Here is a 17,771-nt window from a genome sequence, read left to right on the forward strand (position 1 = left end):
TCTGGGAAACCTTGGTGTGCATGTCTTTGTAAAGGGAGAAGGGGTGTGGGTTACATTCGGTTGGGGGATGCCTTGATCAAAGGGAAGTTTTTCCTCGTCACCAAATTAAGGCTGTGAATGTGTAATTTATGATGTCAACATTGTTCAGAGACAAAAGGGGGAATACAAGATTATACCCATTGCAGCCATGTCACAAGCTTCAGGAAGGCAGACCTGCCAACCTTGCCGTACTCCTTCCTGAGGTCATGCGTTGCCACGCAATAGATTAAAATTTAAATGAACTGAAGGCTCATTTAAATACCTTTTAATCCACTGTGTGGTAACGCCTGACCTCAGGAAGGAGTACGGCAAGGTTGGCAGGTCAGGGAAGGGGTGGGAGCACACCGCCAGCTGTGGGGACTCGTCATAAGAACAATGGATGAATTGGATGCTGATGGTTTTTGCTGATGGGAGGAATGCTGTTTGCTGGACTGGGGGGGGGGTGCCTCGGAGCAACAGGCCTGATTCATTCAGACGTGGAAGATTGTTTGCCATCACTAAAGCCATCACTTCGAGATGTTAGGATGTGTCAGAACAAAGGGCTTCTTTGTCAAGACGTTATTGGTACTTTTTATCTGTAAAATGTCCTGGCAACTATGAATGTAAAGATATGCAATCTGGATATTGGAGGGGATTTTCAAAAACCAAAAAAAAAAATCATTCTTTGTACAATAGATACATGAAAAAAAGAGAATGTTGATGATTCATTTTAAAAATCTCATAATGAAATTCAGTACACTGACGATTTTTCCCCCTTTCTAACAAAATGCTTGTATTTACATTCTAGACTGGGTCCCTGCCCTAACAATTGCATGATAGAGTAGTCAGATTCTTTTTGGTCTGGGAACCAGACTGCCTAATTTTAAAGCACTACTTCCGTATTTTTCCAATGCGCCATCGGACGGAGGATAGGAGGAACTAGCTACAAAGAACGGCATTTTCGTCCAAGAAAATTTCATGAGTGTTGGGCAGAATTTCACCTTTGGGAAAACACCTGCGTGGTGAATATAAACAAGAAAACATGAGTCGTATACAATGGGCCTGTCAGAATGGGGACATGGACCAACTGGAAACACTAATTGAAGCTGTGAGTTTTCGTGTAGGCTACACAGTCTGCATGTATCTACTGAAGCTGCCAGACCTGCTACTAACGTAACAAGGGGGGGGGCGTGGCTAATGTTAAATTGTAGGCATTTTACTTTTTGATATTTCTATCAGGGCTTCTCGCTAGAACTTGCAGAAAATTTCATTTTGTCATGTTTGTGGAATGGGCATGAAGGGGAGCCGGACAGGGTTTTTATTGATGTAGGGAAAAGATTTTGCACTTTTCCTCTGCAATATGTTCAACATACATCCAAATTTTAAGCCCGCAAAACTTCAAGAATATCAATTTTCACTCTGAAGAACCCTGCTAATGTGTTCTTATTCCTCTGTGGTCTAATGGTCAGTCTAAAGATCTAAACAAAAATTGCTGGGGCTGCACATGGGTTGCAAGACTGATTTTAGAATGGTAGGTACATAAGGTGTTTTTATTGAGACTTGGAACAGACATGACACGAGGCCATCTCGTTATTCATGTGTTATTTGATAACCTATGGCCTTTGTGATGCGATCTGCACAGTTGTGCGCTGTCATGTCTGCGATTGGTTGATGGTGTATGAAGTCTCCAACTTGCCTGCCCGTTTTTGAAACAGTCTTTTCACAACAGTGATTTAAGAAGGAAAGACAATCAGCCCCCTTAAAAGAGAAATTTCTCCTGAAAAGAAGACTTTTTTCCATGGAAAATAATCCCAGTTTGTCTTTGCCCAAGATGCTTTGCTAGCTGTTTTCAGCTTTGATTGTAAGTGGCCACTCCCACCTCTAATACTTATTAATAATCTTCAGGCACCAAAAACCTTTTAAAAACTTTCTTTTTCATTACTCGAGAGGTTACTGAGTGGTACTGTGGTCGGTCGCTATGATCAAGTACTGTGGTCAGGTTCTATGGTCGGTCGCTATGCTCAGGTACTGTGGTCACATGGTTATGAACTATGATCATGATAGTCTGGTAAATATGGCCGGGTGCTGTGGTTGGGTGCTTTTGTCAGGTACTGTGGTCATGTACTATGGTCAGGTACTACGATCTTGTTCTGGTATCTGGGGATCAGGTACTTAGACCTGATGCTCATCCCTATTCAACTTTCACTCTGTCCCAATCACCAGTAAGGTGACCGAATAAACACAAGGTCGATTGAATCTCGTCCATTTGCTTGTTCGCAGGGTGAGGATGTGAACCAGGAGCTGTCACAAGGAAGGCGACCGCTGCACATCGCTGCCGACTACGGCCAGATGGAGGTCATCCGGAAGCTTACTGAAAAGGGTGCAGACGTTAATGTAAGACACTATCAACCGCAGAAATTTCAATGCTGGAAAAAAAGAAGTGATCAAGTGGAAATGAACAAATGAACAGTGGAGAAACTCCTCGTGACACCATGTTTGTCTTGCGCCCTGTAGACCCTTGGCAATAGTAATACAGCTTCACATATTGATACAAGGGAGCAGACTTTTTCCTTCCAGCCTCAGTTTGACTACATTGCTTGGGCCGTTTTCCAATACTCAACTTCGTCTCCGTCTCAGGCTTCGTTCCCAAAACCAATCCCCAATTGTGGGCCTGAAGTGTTTAAATTACATTGGATTACTGTAATTGTTGGCTTTCTTGCATCTTATTTGATGTTCCGTGGCACTATTAGACTGATTACTGCGCTTACAGCTTCAAAGTCAGCTGGTAAAAAAAACAGTTGAAGTCTGAGACGGAGCCGAAGTTGAGTATTGGAAAACGGCCTTTGAATGGTAGAAAAGCATGATGGCTGCCCCATGATACAGGGTCTGTAGTGATGCAAAATTCTGTTGCTATTTTTTCATGTACTTGCAGTCAGCCATTACAGATTTCAACGATTGTGTTGGCAGACTTTCCACACTAGGTGGTGGACTTTTAATAGTGGTGGCTGTACTTGAATATTCGTGCCATAAAAATTGCCAACCCCTTTCAAGAATCATGCACAGTGATGGTCAGAAGGAGCTGTCAACGTTTTTCACCCGTGGAATATCCAGCTCCCCGATTCTGGATTCCAAACAGAGTGGAACATCAACAGAAAGAACTCGTTTTCTCATTTTGCTATATTGTGGCACTATATTTTTAATTTAAACGTTGAGCCCTAAGGATTTTTGTTTTCAGTAATATCTTGCGGTCACTTCGACACCAATTTGGTGAAAATCATACATGCTGTTCTTGCGCAACATGCATATTTGTCCAATAGAGGTTTTTCCAAAATCTGCACTTATCCATTTTGTGCTCAATGCATGAGGGCCGACATGTTTTGAGGTCAGGAACTTCAAATGCCAATAACATCAAAACCCTGTGTCAAATTGAATCGAAACTCCACCCTGGTATAGATTATTAGTGTCTGTACATGTGCACCAGTACGGGGCCCAATGTCATGGCGCTGCTTACCCACAGAATTCAGTGCTTATGATCTCCATTCTGTGCTGACCGCGCAAGCAGAAAAATTCTGCGCTAACCCTTTAAGCACAGAACCCTTAGTTACGGGATGTAGGCATGGGCACAAGCCAAAATTCCTCCCTAAATTGTGAAATATGTTCAGCGTAAGCGCAGAATTTTCGCTTGTAGTAAGCAGCGCCGTGAAATTGGGCCCAGCCGAGTTCTTTCAGAATTTGGCTGTAAGAATTCCTCTGATTGCCCGGCTATGAAATGGTCCTCAATAACCCAGCTCATTTTGCAGGATTTTACAAACTCGGATGGTTTTAAACCACACCGACCGACTTGAAATGAAACATTCCTCATTCTTCATTCAGTTATGTAATGACTTTTTGGGGGGTGGGGCGTCCTTTGTTCTTACAGGCTATTGACAAAAACGGTATAAGTGTCCTCCTCGCTGCTATTTTTGAGGGTCATACGGAGTGTGTGGATTTTCTGCTCCAGAAGGTGGGTGCTCTTTCCCTTGGAAATAAAGCACAGCGGCCTCTTGCTAAAGAAATTTTATTTCGTCTGGAATTGTTGTTGCATTTAGCTAGCAGTTGGCATATCATGTAGATGCATGTATGGGTTGTATTTAGTCCAGGTAAGCCCAAAATTACTCATACCCATTCCAGAGTCTGGTAACATAGAATTGACAACCAAAAGACCCTACAATTGACAACCAAAAGACCCTAAAGTTGACTGCCAAAAGACCCTAGAATTGACAATCAAAAGACCCTAAAGTTGACCGCCAAAAGACCCTAGAATTGATAACCAAAAGACCCTAGAATTGACAGTCAAAAGACCCTAAAATTGACGGCCGAAAGACCGTAGAGTTGACGGCCAAAAGACCCTAGAATTGACAGTCAAAAGACCATAGAATTGACAGTCAAAAGACCCTAGAATTGACAATCAAAAGACCCTAGAATTGACAGCCAAAAGACCCTAGAATTGACAATTAAAAGACCCTAGAATTGACAGCCAAAAGACCCTAGAATTGACAACCAAAAGACCCTAGAATTGACAGTCAAAAGACCATAGAATTGACAGCCAAAAGACCCTAGAATTGACAATCAAAAGACCCTAGAATTGACAGCCAAAAGACCCTAGAATTGACAATTAAAAGACCCTAGAATTGACAACCAAAGGGGGAGAGGAAGGGACCAGCTGCTTGCTAGGGGAATTTGCCCCTCTGCGCTCCTCCCCCTTAGTGAGCGGCCTGGGATAGAATCACCAAATACCCCTTGGTTTTGTCCAGTCTCCCTCCCCCAGCCTGCCACCCCTCCCCCAAATTTTGATACTTGCGGCTTTTAGAATTTCTCTGTCTTCCAAGTCAGAGAGAAGATCCTCTGTGATCGCTGTGTCTAATTGTTTTTTTGTGTGTGTGTGAGATGTCTTTTGTTCTTCTCCCCCCAGGGTGCTAAGAAGGAAGGAAAGTTCAACGGTGAGACTTACTTCGAGTTGGCAGAGAAAGACGAGATCAAGGAACTTTTGAAGTAGCACTGTCTTATAAAAATTTTTTTTGAGTCAGTTTTACCCACTTGTACAGAATGAGTTGGAGAGCGGTGTTCTATGCATTCTTGAAACTGTAAGGTTCTGAAAGACTTTTGGTTGTTTAAATATCCCCAAAAATATTTGCATCAGTGACAGATACACCTATGTGCAATTTGTTTCCATTTCCTTCCAGTATCGGAAATCTTTAATTAATGAAGAGTAGGACATGCTAATTAAAGATGTGGAAAAAAGGTTTCGGAATGTTTTGGGGAAAAAAGGGTTTACAGTTTGTATGTGCTGTACCAATCATTTATTATGTATGAGCTAACGTCCTAGGATGTTTTGTGCTAACTGGAAAAGGAGCATCATCTGTGGACCCTTTTTACATCGTTGCGCCGAGGCACTTATCACAGCTACACCCTCCAACCCAGAGTGCTACACGAAGGAACGTACAGGAGACCTTCACCTCTGTCCTAAAATTAATTTCCCACAAAGAATTTCTCTGCACCGGAAAGAAGTTCTTTTTTTGTCTTACGGAACACGCTTGTCCTTTCAGATGTCCCAAATTTTGTGCTCAAACGAAAAGGAGAAGCGAAGAAAAAGATGAAGGATGTGCATTGTATGGATCGGGGGAATTGTTGCATAACACTTAGTTCTCCCAGTTTTACTAGTGCCATATCTTTCATCTTTCTTGCTCCAAGAAAAATTCATATTTTACACTCATTTTGTACAAGTCTGTCTCAAAGTCATGTTGTAACTTAAAAAAAAAAAAAATTCATTTCAAAAAGGAATTTTGAAGTTCCTTATTGAGTGCGTGTGGCGTAACTCGTACCCTTTATTTTTCCTAAATTTAGAAGGGGATGACGTAGATATACACTGTAGTTTGGACCCTACGGGCTAGGGAGGAGGGAGACGGGGGAGGGGTCCATTTGTGCCCTTAGGAGGAGGCGGAAGAACAAATGGTGGAGCAAAACCTTTCGGTTTGAATTTCATCTGGGTTTTAGGAGAATTTTTTTTTGGGGGGGGCACAGGACTGTTTCATTGCGTGTTTGTACAACTCCCTGATGACTGTTGGTGGTGTGGACTTAATTTGAATTTAGTAGAGGCCATTTTTAGTCTGACTTTGCCGAGTAATAAACCGTCACCATTAATTCCCCCTGCGACATAGTAGTGTACATTTCTGTCCAAAGAGCCTGTTGGATTTTATAAAGAAAACGTGAGATGGGACATTCGATCCCACAGCTTCCTGTTAAGAGGTGCAGTTGTTTTGCATGTAGGTTTGGATTTTTTTGGCTCGTAATCTTGCAGAATTCCACGAGGAAGGTGTATTGTTGAATCTTTGCGTAATTGACATCGGGGAGAGGGTACACGATGGGCCTGGTGCATTTTATATTTTGTCTTTCTCATTGCAATTTTCAGAGCAAACGCTGCGTACGTTTTGAACCAGCCTCTGCTTAGATAAAAACAATGGTTAATCAGTTGTAGCCAGATTAAAATCAGGGAGCGAAAAAACCCTGCCCCCTGTGAGACACCTCCCGGTGAGAGGATGCTATCTGCCCTGCACAGGGATCATAGAGAGGGCTGTGTGGGACCTAGGATCCACCAGGGCCATGTAAGCAGAGCATACGTGCTGATCACGCGCTGGTTTAATCTTTTCAGTGGAGCATATTCGGGGAAATGTTTTGATCCTATTTAGCACCGCTAGCCGTCATACTCATTTTGGGGACTTTGTACCCAAACTTAATGTATAAAAATGTCAAAAGTATTCACCAGTCAGAGAAAGAAAAACAAAAATCCCTGAAGTTGCGTCAAAATGAGATGATTGACTAAATCAGTACACACATATAATCTGTTAAGATTCTATGAGATTGTTAAGCGGTTGTCTCCGCTAATGTAGGGCATGACTTACTCTTCACCTGTATTTCTTTAAATTAATAAATGCATGCATGCGCACACTTTTTTCTTCCCCTATTGACCAAAAAACTTCAGCTGTATCACAGTATTAGTGCTAGACTGATGTGCCGTCTAATTGTTGTCTTTTTCACCAAATTTTTGTAGAAAAAAATCAAGAAAAATCTACGTAGAGGACAAACGATGCTTATAACTTATGGTAACTGGTAAAATAAACCATTGCGGTCAGTAAATTGTGAGTTAATTGTATTTTGGGGGGCATTGAGAGGATGTTATTTGATTTACAAATTGAGCTGTTAATTGTTAGCTTATAGATTTGACCATGAATGCTGAATTAGCCATATTTATCCTTGAATGGATTTCAATAAAGATATCATAATCAACTTTAATTCGATCATGTCTAATATTAGTTTTTGGTATGCCAGTTAGTACCACCAGTCCCATATTTAACATCAATTGTTCTCATAATTCTGTGGACGTGATTTCAGAAATACCAAGTCCTCGCACTAATTATGTCAGAGGCGTTTTTCTTCCAGTTTTGAATCTAGCAATCTTGCCAAATCTTTCACAGCATTGGAGCCCAGAGAGGCATATCCTTGTTTCTGTCATTGTGCGCCCAGCTCACCTGTATCCGTCAACTTCCAAGGGTTAGAACTAATTTTACTTGCCCATGGTACATTTTAGTACTCGGAAATTGCAGTGGAATTTCCTCCTGGACACCCAACTCGGACATCCTTGCACAATCATCCTCGTAGGGGTATTTTCTTCAATTTCATGTATTAAAAAGTTCGTCTGTGAAGCTTTCAAATTTCTTACCACTTCAACTGGAATTGCTTCCCTGGGTTGAAGTTTGGACCAGATATCCCTTGTATATTTACCACAATGTGTTCTAAATACAATGTAGGTAACTCTTGGAAATGTCTCCCTTTTTGAGCAAATTCCTCATTCCTATTTCATGTAATCCTTGTGGTGTAGGATTATTCCCCGTGGGGTCTATTTGTTCCTTTTGTGTTCTCTGCCCCACAAGGCCTAGGATCCATGTGCAGGACCAACCCAATCCACCCACCTCCAACCTGACCAAAATAACAATGACACAACCATATCATTGCAACAGCATTAACACGGCTTTTATTTCAGACACCAAACATAACTAACTACATGAGTACACACCTTCACACTCGACACAAGCCACTACACAGTGTTTTTCATTTATGTTTTGCCAGTTGAAAATCTAAAGAATCCTTGAACAGGGGGTGGTGCAGTGAAACTGTTGTAAGAGTCACCAGCAGAGGGCTAGATGCATGGCCACACTAATTCGCATGCATAAGTGTAAGTCTTGAAGTAAACCTTGAAGTAAACCTGACTAATTTTCATCAGAATGTGCACAAACCTCCACAGTACATGTATTTGCATGGGTGTCATGATATGGACAGTTATACTGCACGTGTCCCTTAGTGCACAGCGAAAGTGAAATTATGTCATGCTAGTGGAAGTGAAAATATTTGTATGGACAGTACTAATTCCTCTTAATATGGTCCACGTGTTTGGATAAAGAGTGTTGAAGATTAGCAGTGAGACCAGAAGTGAAAGTGACCAAAAGGAAATGTTTTTTTATGTAATGGATCCAGATGTGGAAAAATAGTGCTGGGAAAGCGACCTGTGGCACATGTACTTGTGCCGTGAAGGGGCTGTGTTCTTGGAGGGACGAGGCGATTTCTCTTCGGCAAAAAAATTCTCTATAAAAGAAAAATCAACTTGTCTACCGGAGAATTTCATTGGTCATCCAGGAAAAGAGCAGAGGCATCGAAGCTTGCCGCTGATGCCCCCGTGAAGTCCTGCCCTGCAGTAGCTGAGTGTGATTTATGCCAGAGTTTCCAAGCAAATATTCATCAGTATTAATATACCAGCATTCGAAGCAGTGAAACTTTTTATACCTCGAAACAAAGAAATAATTATTTGGGGGACACTGTGATCAGCAAAGAAGGACTTATTAAAACAATGAGAATGAAAGTTTTAGCATCGAAAGCTGAGTTTAATGAGGTTGTTCCATTTTCCAATCAGTTTGGAAACAATGGGTGTATGGTGTTCTTTGTCTCACAGTGCGCATGAGTATGAATACTGGAAACCAGTTAAAATCTAATTTAACGATGCTTTTCTGTGTTCAGTTTTAGTACGTGTAGGTCTAACTAGGACTGTTTATAGAGAGAGTTGCGACATGAGTGTCTCCATTGTTGGCACCAACATGGTGGATTATGCGTCAGTGTACATGGGCGGTTCCCACACAATAGCTTCATGCTCTGCTGCACGCCATAATGAACAACCATGAGGGTTTCAAAGTCTCAAGTTGAAGCAGTTCTCTCTAGACACAGCTCTGAGTCTGTCCAAGAGATAGAACGTGATGTAGATCTCTTCTCAAAAGAAAGAACCCTGAAATGCGATGCTGACTTCATTGCCGAAAGAAAAAGCGTTTAGCTGCCAGAACCGCGGTGTGTAGAACACTGCAAAGGGAAAAAGGAAAGCCAAGACGAAAGAAAGTACTGTGTCTTTGTTGTACTGAAAATTGACAGGTGGGGATGCATCTAACTGTGCTGGAAGGAAGGGGCTTTGGGGGTGGGGCATATCCAACTTGGCTGGGGGTGGGGTTGTAGAGACACCTCCCCCTTTTTTCTATTGGAAATTCTATACTGTGCATGTGCAGTGACCTATGATGCTGCATCCTTGACACTGTAATCTGATTGGTCAAGTGTCATTAAGTTGTCAGAAATGTTTTAAAAATGAGTGGGGATGCGTCTGACTGTTCCGGAAGGAAGGGGCTTTGGGGGTGGGGCTTTAGAGACACCTCCCCCTTTATTCATGAGAAATTCTATACTGTGCATGTGCAGTGACCTATGATGCTGCATCAAATCATCATCCTGTGATCAAATATTCGAACTTACACACGTCTGACTGTTGGAGGACAATGCGGACTTCGGTACAGTTCTCCTTGCAGGCTGACACCGGGGTCAACGTAACCTCTTGCCACCCACAGGCCTGGGTCAACCAGGCATTGGGATGTTCCGGCAACGGCTGTAAAGGACAAAGTCAGCTTGGACAATTAGATGCACTGTATGGCTCTGTTTGTGCGGTTTGTGGCAAGTGGTCCACAAACAGGCTTTGCAACACCACAGATGTGGACTTCTGTGGACTTCATTGTCTGCGCTGTAAGTGCACAACTGAGATGCTGAATCAAGCTTGCCATATCGACTGTGCACGACGGTTGAGGGCGCTCTGTGGGGGTGCCTACAGCCCTGCCACTGTCATTTGATGACTCTGAGCGCTCACCATACACCAAGAAAAAATTCCTGCACTGTGGAGAATTGCAGAGCACCGAAGAAGGTTCCTTGGAAGAGTTCTTGAAAAATAGGGTTACTCAATTCAAGATTTTGAATTAGTCAATGAGTTGCTCTTTTGTCGCCACTCACCAGTGGGTGTGCCTCTGCAGCGGGGGTGTGTATCATCACAAACATCTCGGATGCCACCTCCGCCTTCTCGGGGACGAAGTACGGCTTGGGAGACATGCTTCGGATTAACCTCACCCCACCGGCCTTCAGGACCCGCCTTGATTTATACACATGCAAAACAGGATCATAAATATATGTGTAAATGTATGCAAAATCACAAATGAAGATCTCAAAAAAAAAATCGGAGTTGACTTTAGAATCTCCTTCATACAAAAAGTGGCTTGAGCCCGAGTGAAATTGAGCTTGGTATTATCTAGGACACTTGCATCATTAATGTACTTGCATCGGTGAGGTCGGAAATCCTGTCTTGAAAACTTGGATAATTCCTGAACCGTTTTATAGTAATTTACTTACGCCAAACGAAAAAATAGCTGTTTCCCGTTACCTGATCTAACTCAGAAAATCATGTGGAACCCGTATCTTTTTATTCGACAAATCATTAAAATATAAAAACTTACGGTGCCTTGCCCTGAGCCTAATTATGTGTACGTCGTCCTGTTCATTGAACTGTTTTAATTTTTTTTTGCATGAGATGGACGGCTCTTGTGTGTCTGTATTTCAACAGCCAGTTGCTTTACTACTCAATCACAGTGCTGATATGTAATACTGACGTGCTTATGTGGAGTATTAATCTGACACTGACTTAGCACCTGTTACAAATACACACCCCCCCCAATACAGACCATCATCCAACCCTAATTTTTTGGGTTATAAAAATTGAGAATTGAACAAAAACGTTTACCCAACCAACCACCCTAATTTATTTTTCAGTGTAACAGGAAACACAACTAGTTAGTTTTTGGCCTAAAGATGATGGAGAGCGAACAACTTCTAACCCCAGATTTGTTTTCTTGTCAAAGCTAATTAGGATGCTGTGTTATAAAACCTGTGCTGAACCCTGCTTCCCGATTTTGACAAAGTTCGGTCAGTTTGTTGCTGTCCTCTACATGTTTCCCTCAACGTTCTTATCCCTTCCCGTCCCGCTGGAAGGATTCACCCACCACTGCAGGTGGAAATCAGTGCCCAACAAGTCCTCCAAGGTCCTGCTGGGGGTCAGGAGGTCGCTGATGCTGCGGATGAAGGCATTGTTGCTCTGCACCAGAGATGCGCTGTGGCTGAACTGCTCTGCATTGTCCAGGTAGACGGACTTGACGTCGTCGAACGTGACCTGGCTCATGTTGGCATCCTGGAAGGGGGAAGGGGATGGAGAAGGGAGTTTGTTTACCCAGTCACTGTCACTGCGATGATTGCCCATCATTTGGGACTACTGGGCAATCCTGACTTGTAGGCCACTTCTACATATCTGTTCCACTTCTTTGCAAGGTGTGTATGACAGTTTATCGATCCCAAATTACCGCTGCAGCTTCGGGAAGTCTGTCTTCTACATTCTATCTACACAACTGTAGGATTTAGGAGTCATTGTGGGGAGGACCTTGCTAAAAAAATGTTCAATTCTCATGAATTCTGACAGCTGACGTACAAGCAGGATTCAGCAGGGTCCTAAAAGTCAGGAATGCCTTGAAGTACCCATTGCTTTCCTTGTTTCATAAAAACAAATTTGCCAAAAGAAAAAAAAAATTGCAAAAATTACCTTGACGACAAAGGGAATACCAGAGTGATAGTAGTACATTGTGAAATTGCTCAGGTTTCGGAAGGTGCGGACTTCTCTTATCTCCTCGCACGGCCAGCAGTCAAATTCATCAAACTTGCCGAAGAGAGGGTTGGGCACCAAACAGTCCAGCTCATGGAGACCTGAAAAATGTCCAGTTTCATCTCATTAAATTACAATGTATGAAGTGGCTTCAGAGCTTTTGATTTTATTTCATCTCCAGCTCTCATGATGTCAGGAAAATTGCTTAACTTAGGAAGTGACATCCTACACGACGAGGGAAGAATTCCATATACGAAGTCCACTGTAATATCGCGTAATTACTACAAAAGTATCCTTACTTTGATCGCTGAATGAAGACGATTCCAATAGGCATTGAAGAGCTGAACATCATAGGACAGAAATGTGGAGTTTTGGGCACACTTTTGGAGCTACACATGGACCAGGTTTACATCGACAGGCGGCCATCTTTGCTTCTGAAGAACATGGCGAATGCGCACGACGTGTGCGCATGAACCAAATCATATCCGGAAGGGGTTGGGCTGCCACAAGCATTGAGGTAATTTTATGCATGAATCCGCAACACGAGGAGTGCAGAGGGCCGTCATCTGTCTGGATGGATCTACACAGTTCACGAGGTGCCGCGCAATGTGCCCTACTGTACATGTACAATTTTTACTTGGGGGAAAATAGTGCGTGTTTTGCGACAATTTTTAAGTTGGAGGATTTGGTTAGAAGGAAAAATGGGCCCAATTTCTTTTACAGACAGTTTGTAAGTTGGACAATTTGTTTAGAAGGAAAAAAGGGCCAAATTTCAGTCTTTTAGAGAGTGCTTGTCAGTTGGAGGAGTTTTTTCTATATTTATAGAGAGGGAAGGGGAAAAGGGAGCTGAAACCTGTCTTTAGATTATTGTGTGGCTATCTGCGCTCTAAAATGTGAGGGTAGGCTTGTACAGGAGAAGAACATCCTTAAGGATTTGATTGAAGTGGTCTACTCCTGCATGTCGGCAGCGCCACATGTATTCGGCCAGGTAGAACCCAAACTGGTCGCTTCCACTGTATGGTGTGGATAGTCACCTCTGTCACCAATTGCGCGACTCCAATTCTCGCTCATAGTGCATGTATTGCTTATGGATGAAGCAACACTCCACCTAACCTGAGTTCTTATACAGCATTGGACTGAAATTCCTTCTTTCGTACGGCCGACTGCATTTCTACTTGTTCTTTCTCTCTTGGTTTACATAATACGACGTACGGAGATAACTCACGTCATACAGTCAATTGTGCTCAGACATGTACCTTACCTAGTTGATTTCCTTTGGCACAACCTACTTATATTAACAACGGATAGCCACATTTATTAATATTTAAATATTCTAATTTATACAAATATTCGTGAATAATTACATATTCAGTTTCATAAATATTTAATTTTTTTAAATATTCATCTTGACCTCATCTTGACCTCTCCTTAATTCAACCGTAACTTTATATGGAACATATCGACTTTCTCCGGCAACAAGCGCTCGTGTGGCGTGGTCAGTTAGACTGCTGTATTTCTATACCTAACAGTTCTCTTCATTGCAGGTTCGCTTCCCCTTTACGACACAATTTGGATTAAATGTCTTAAATGTGTATACTAACTGTAATAATCCTTGTACTAATGACAGGAAAACTGTGGAGAAATAAAAGGACGGGATAGTGAAGGAAAGAGGAAACGGTAGAGGATATAGTAGGGAAAAAAAGAACGGCAAAAGGACTCACTTTTTTGCCGTTTTATTGCGTGGGGCCCCTTCTTTTTAAACCTGTCCCCCTAAGTTACTGAACCCCCTTTCACATCTCTATCCCCCAAAAATAAATGTCGCCCCTTTTTAAATCTGTCCTGGAGCAAAAATTTCTCCTAAAAAGTGAACTTCGTATATGGAATTCTTTCCCACAACTGTACACACCACGCCTCCTTGAGTGTCCCGGCAACTGTTAGTTCATCAGACATTACGTTTTCATATATTACACAGAACTGTGTTTTCATTTTGCATGTTTTGTGAAAATCTGAATAACATTAACCATGTTAACAAGCCTAGCACTAGTTGGAACTTACCAGATAAATCGAAAACTTGCCTCAATGGCAGGGCTGCACGTCTAACTGCTCTCATAAACGGGTATAAAACGTCCTGCGCATGGCGCATTGCGAAGTGCTTAGAGGGTTTGTGAAAATTCACCAACCCGTACAGCACGATCAGAAGAACGAAAATGCCGACGAACGACAGGACAAGACACCTGCAAACTCGGCTTCTACGGGGCCTGATTGGAGCTTTATCAACTACCAAGGCGCGCTGGAAACAACCATCTATGTCTGCGTCGTCTAAACCCCAAGATTTGCCGAGTTCGCGGATTTTTTTCGCGTCCTCTGCGAGGGCATCGTACAAACTGTTTTGCGGAGTAGCCATTTTCTTTTCTTTTCTTCTACTTCCGCATAATGTTATGCAATCATTAATTTAGACTAGCAAATCAGTCTGCTTGTGCCAGCGCCGTTACTGTCTCGAGAGGGGGCGTTTTCATATAAAGGATGTTTTGTGTGCACATACATGTACGTCTGTGCATGGAATACCTCCATGGTTTGTGCTTGTGCATAATGGCAGCAATGACCAAACTAAAACATGGGGAAAGTACCAAATAACTGCTCCCCTGCAATACCCTTCATTTTTAGGGTATCAACGACAGACGGACACCCTTCGGAAATTGCTGTCCCCGCCCCCTCTTTCGTGTTGTGCATACGGTAAAATTACAGTGCGCCCTCTCGGCTTTTAGCACATTTGATAAACTGATTCGAGTTGCGAGTAAGTCGTATTTTAATTGGTTTAACTGAAAGTGGGTAAATTTCTAACTTCATAAAATTTACTAGGATAGTTACCTTACTTCCTTAAATTATTTCCAATTTTTTGTCTTGAAAACAGATCTTGCACTCTAAAATTGGGTATTTAAGAAAGCAATAGGTAACAGCAAAAGAAACATGTCATGAAGCCATGTTTTAATGCTAGCCAATGAATGCACGTTTTATACATACAAATCGATTTCGATAGCCCCGCCCAGTAAGTACAAGATTCAACGTAGCAGCATAATTGGGCTGGATGTAACTCATGTAACTAGTCAATTAACTGCCGGATTTTACGAGAAACAGTGAGGTGAATCACTAGTCAGTAGAAACTGTTGAAAAGGTTGGTACAAAGAGAACACTCTGTTTTATTTCAGATTTTAACAAACAATTAATTAACGTGAGAATAGTCTGTTCATTAACGGATATTGTGAAAGTTTGACCCCAATGTTGGTCTTTTTGCCTGGCGCCTAGCGCCTGGCGAGCGCGAGTGACGCCTTCACGACTAGCGCTGGTCACGCCGGTGGCATGTTTGATTTCAGTAGGCCTTCAGGGCCTAGTTTACTTACATTGTAGGCTGGATGAATACTGATTTTGAGCACCTCCATGTTCTGAGTAAGACTAAGAGTGATTATATCTGGTATGTCTGGGGCCTAGTAGTGGTAGTTTACTAGGCCTAGGTATTATATGAGTTTTTTAAATTGCAAATTGTCAAAACCAGTGCTCAGTCATGTCATGAATGTGATTTTTCAGCATGTTTTCATGGTCATGCTGTTTAGCGTCAACAAGCGTCAACACACACATGTCTGCACGTAGCGTCAACAAAGCGTCAACAACTTGAATATACCCTCTCTAGGCCTATATTTTTAAAAGTAGTTTATTTTATTTTAGAGACACTAACACTTGCCACTGTACAACTTAGAGAAACACCAAATTTGCTTCCACATTCTTGCAGGGAAACGAAAATTTTTCACGATATATGGAGGCCGCCATCATTCTTTCCTCTGCCGTCCATGCGAAAACAAGATGGCGGCGGGTCAGACTGCACAAACAGGCCCGACTTTGTCATCCAAATTTCAACACTCAAATATCATTTCAGATACATATAATACATTAAACTTGATATGTAGGGTTGTAATTAAAATTTTATAGAAATATCTTTGCATAAATATGCTTACATAACTTGTTGACACTAAATAGCATGACCCATTTTCCAGTAACCAGTCATGCCGGTGGGCAGTGGGGAAAGAATGCAGAAAGAGTTCCATACCTACATGTGGATGTCACCAAGTCCAAGCCATTTTGAAAGTAGGCTCATAAAATGCCTTAAAAGGTCTAATTTAGCGGTGAAAATATTGTGGTATTTACTTTATAGAAACACATAGCCTACATGCAGTTCATTTTTCCAACTGTTCTCATAGGATTTTCTCACAGGGTGTTAAGCAGTGTACATATTAAAAATGCATTCCTAATTAGGGACCTACCAAGAAATATTCAACATTTAAAAGAAAGGTATGGTAGGCCTAGGCATATACATGTATGTGTATCAGTGGGCTCTGTGTTGTTCAGTCAAAATTGTTTAATGTACATGTAGGCCACATGTACATGTAAATGTATGTACTGTACAGTGAATTTGTAACAGCTACACGTACATGTATTAGCTATTTTTTTCATTTTAAAAGTTCACAATTTTCCATCTACTGTGTAAAAAACTTTGGAACACCATAGTAATGGCAGTACTTGTTCATGTACCTGCTGTTTATGCTAGTACAATGTACATGTAATTAATGCACAGGGGTAAGAGCTGGATTAATTAACCCTAACCCCCTAGGGACCATTGATATCCTTCATAACCTTGTTGGGTTCAGCGTGGTTAGGGTCAACCCTAACCCCCTAGGGACCACTGAAATCCTGCATAACCTTGTTGGGTTCAGCATGGTTAGGGTTACCCAAATCCCGTAGGGACCATTGAAATCCTGCATAACCTTGTTGGGTTCAGCATGGTTAGGGTTGTAAGGATCACCAAGGTACATGTACATGTATGTAATGTAACACCCGTACTTTGTAATTTCATGATGTACATGTACTTACTGTACTGTTACCAATACATTTGTGCGTCAAATGGAAAAGGGCCCGTACTACGCGTGGACTCAATTGAATTGGACGCAATTAAATTTAATGTAAATCCTACTTTATTGGATAATACTGGATTTTGAGCAAGAACCAGGAAGGTAATATCGAATAGGTACTGGTAGATTGGAAAGGTTTCGCACTGACATGTTGATTGAATGGATAAGATCATAGGCTTGGGGGAAATGTGGTTTTTTAAATAGTGGGCATAATCGGAAGAATTCTTTGTGAAGTGAAGAATTCTTCAAGTCATATCAGTGGTGATTTCCTGTTACACGTAACACTGATTTTGTTATGCACTTGTAACGTTATGTACATGTACATGTGTATATATTCGTGTACAGGATCACAGAATGCTTGTTCTACAAAATGTACTGTACGTGTATGCACCGTGCTACCATGAATACTGAGTCGACCCCATGTTGTTTCAGTCTCATAAGGAAACGCACTGCAGAAATCAATTACTTTCCTTTTTGCCAGTTGCCCGCAGGTCAGTTTATTGTGTTGTGATGGTGTCTACTTACCGGTGCGTACCTTGTGCATTGATTGCGGTAATGTGTCGCCGAACAGTTTCAGGCCAGGCACTGAATGTTTAAATGCAATACAATATGCTCTTGTAAAGCATTCCAATGCCAGTTACATGTACGTACAAATTGAATAATTGTTTAGAGAGTTCAGATGCGAAAACATCAATTAGGTACAA

The 17,771-nt window shown here is 41.9% G+C and overlaps 3 protein-coding genes across 5 annotated transcripts in view; 2 read left to right on the forward strand and 1 right to left on the reverse strand.

Annotated features, from left to right (window-relative positions):
• Nucleotides 1–905: 905 nt before the first annotated feature.
• Nucleotides 906–7,347, forward strand: LOC110975046 (uncharacterized). Its single transcript, XM_022227140.2, has 4 exons — nt 906–1,126; nt 2,299–2,412; nt 3,938–4,021; nt 4,970–7,347. Exons 1-4 carry the CDS (start codon nt 1,061–1,063, stop codon nt 5,051–5,053), a joined length of 348 nt encoding a protein of 115 aa, XP_022082832.1. The 5' UTR covers nt 906–1,060; the 3' UTR covers nt 5,054–7,347.
• Nucleotides 7,348–8,063: 716 nt separating this feature from the next.
• On the reverse strand, nt 8,064–14,539 carry LOC110975044 (uncharacterized). Its single transcript, XM_022227139.2, has 6 exons — nt 14,165–14,539; nt 12,050–12,210; nt 11,460–11,644; nt 10,420–10,555; nt 9,895–10,024; nt 8,064–9,456 (listed from the first exon to the last, which is right to left on the reverse strand). The coding sequence occupies exons 1-6, from the start codon at nt 14,511–14,513 to the stop codon at nt 9,371–9,373; spliced, it is 1,047 nt and encodes a 348-aa protein (XP_022082831.2). The 5' UTR covers nt 14,514–14,539; the 3' UTR covers nt 8,064–9,370.
• A 606-nt stretch (nt 14,540–15,145) lies between these two features.
• Nucleotides 15,146–17,771, forward strand: part of LOC110974992 (protein kinase C and casein kinase substrate in neurons protein 1-like) — a 28,063-nt gene continuing 25,437 nt past the window's right edge. For all 3 annotated transcript variants that reach the window (XM_022227008.2, XM_022227009.2, XM_022227010.2), the window contains exon 1: nt 15,146–15,281. The gene's annotated coding sequence lies outside the window, so the exon portion shown is untranslated. The remainder of the gene's footprint in view (nt 15,282–17,771) is intronic.

The sequence above is a fragment of the Acanthaster planci genome, linkage group LG20 (genome assembly GCF_054643075.1).
Source record: "Acanthaster planci isolate LZ-2023a linkage group LG20, COTS_SCS, whole genome shotgun sequence".
Lineage (NCBI taxonomy): Eukaryota > Metazoa > Echinodermata > Asteroidea > Valvatida > Acanthasteridae > Acanthaster > Acanthaster planci.

What these genes read in the sequence shown, in the direction of transcription:
- LOC110975046 (XM_022227140.2), top strand. Translation starts at nt 1,061, where the DNA reads ATGAGTCGTATACAATGGGCCTGTCAGAATGGGGACATGGACCAACTG. An exon ending in TGGAAACACTAATTGAAGCT is followed by an intron (nt 1,127 to 2,298) that starts GTGAGTTTTCGT and finishes GCTTGTTCGCAG; the next exon opens with GGTGAGGATGTGAACCAGGA. An exon ending in TGGATTTTCTGCTCCAGAAG is followed by an intron (nt 4,022 to 4,969) that starts GTGGGTGCTCTT and finishes TTCTCCCCCCAG; the next exon opens with GGTGCTAAGAAGGAAGGAAA.
- LOC110975044 (XM_022227139.2), bottom strand. Translation starts at nt 14,513, where the DNA reads ATGGCTACTCCGCAAAACAGTTTGTACGATGCCCTCGCAGAGGACGCG. An exon ending in GCAAGTTTTCGATTTATCTG is followed by an intron (nt 12,211 to 14,164) that starts GTAAGTTCCAAC and finishes GACATTTTTCAG; the next exon opens with GTCTCCATGAGCTGGACTGT. An exon ending in GTATTCCCTTTGTCGTCAAG is followed by an intron (nt 11,645 to 12,049) that starts GTAATTTTTGCA and finishes TCCCCCTTCCAG; the next exon opens with GATGCCAACATGAGCCAGGT.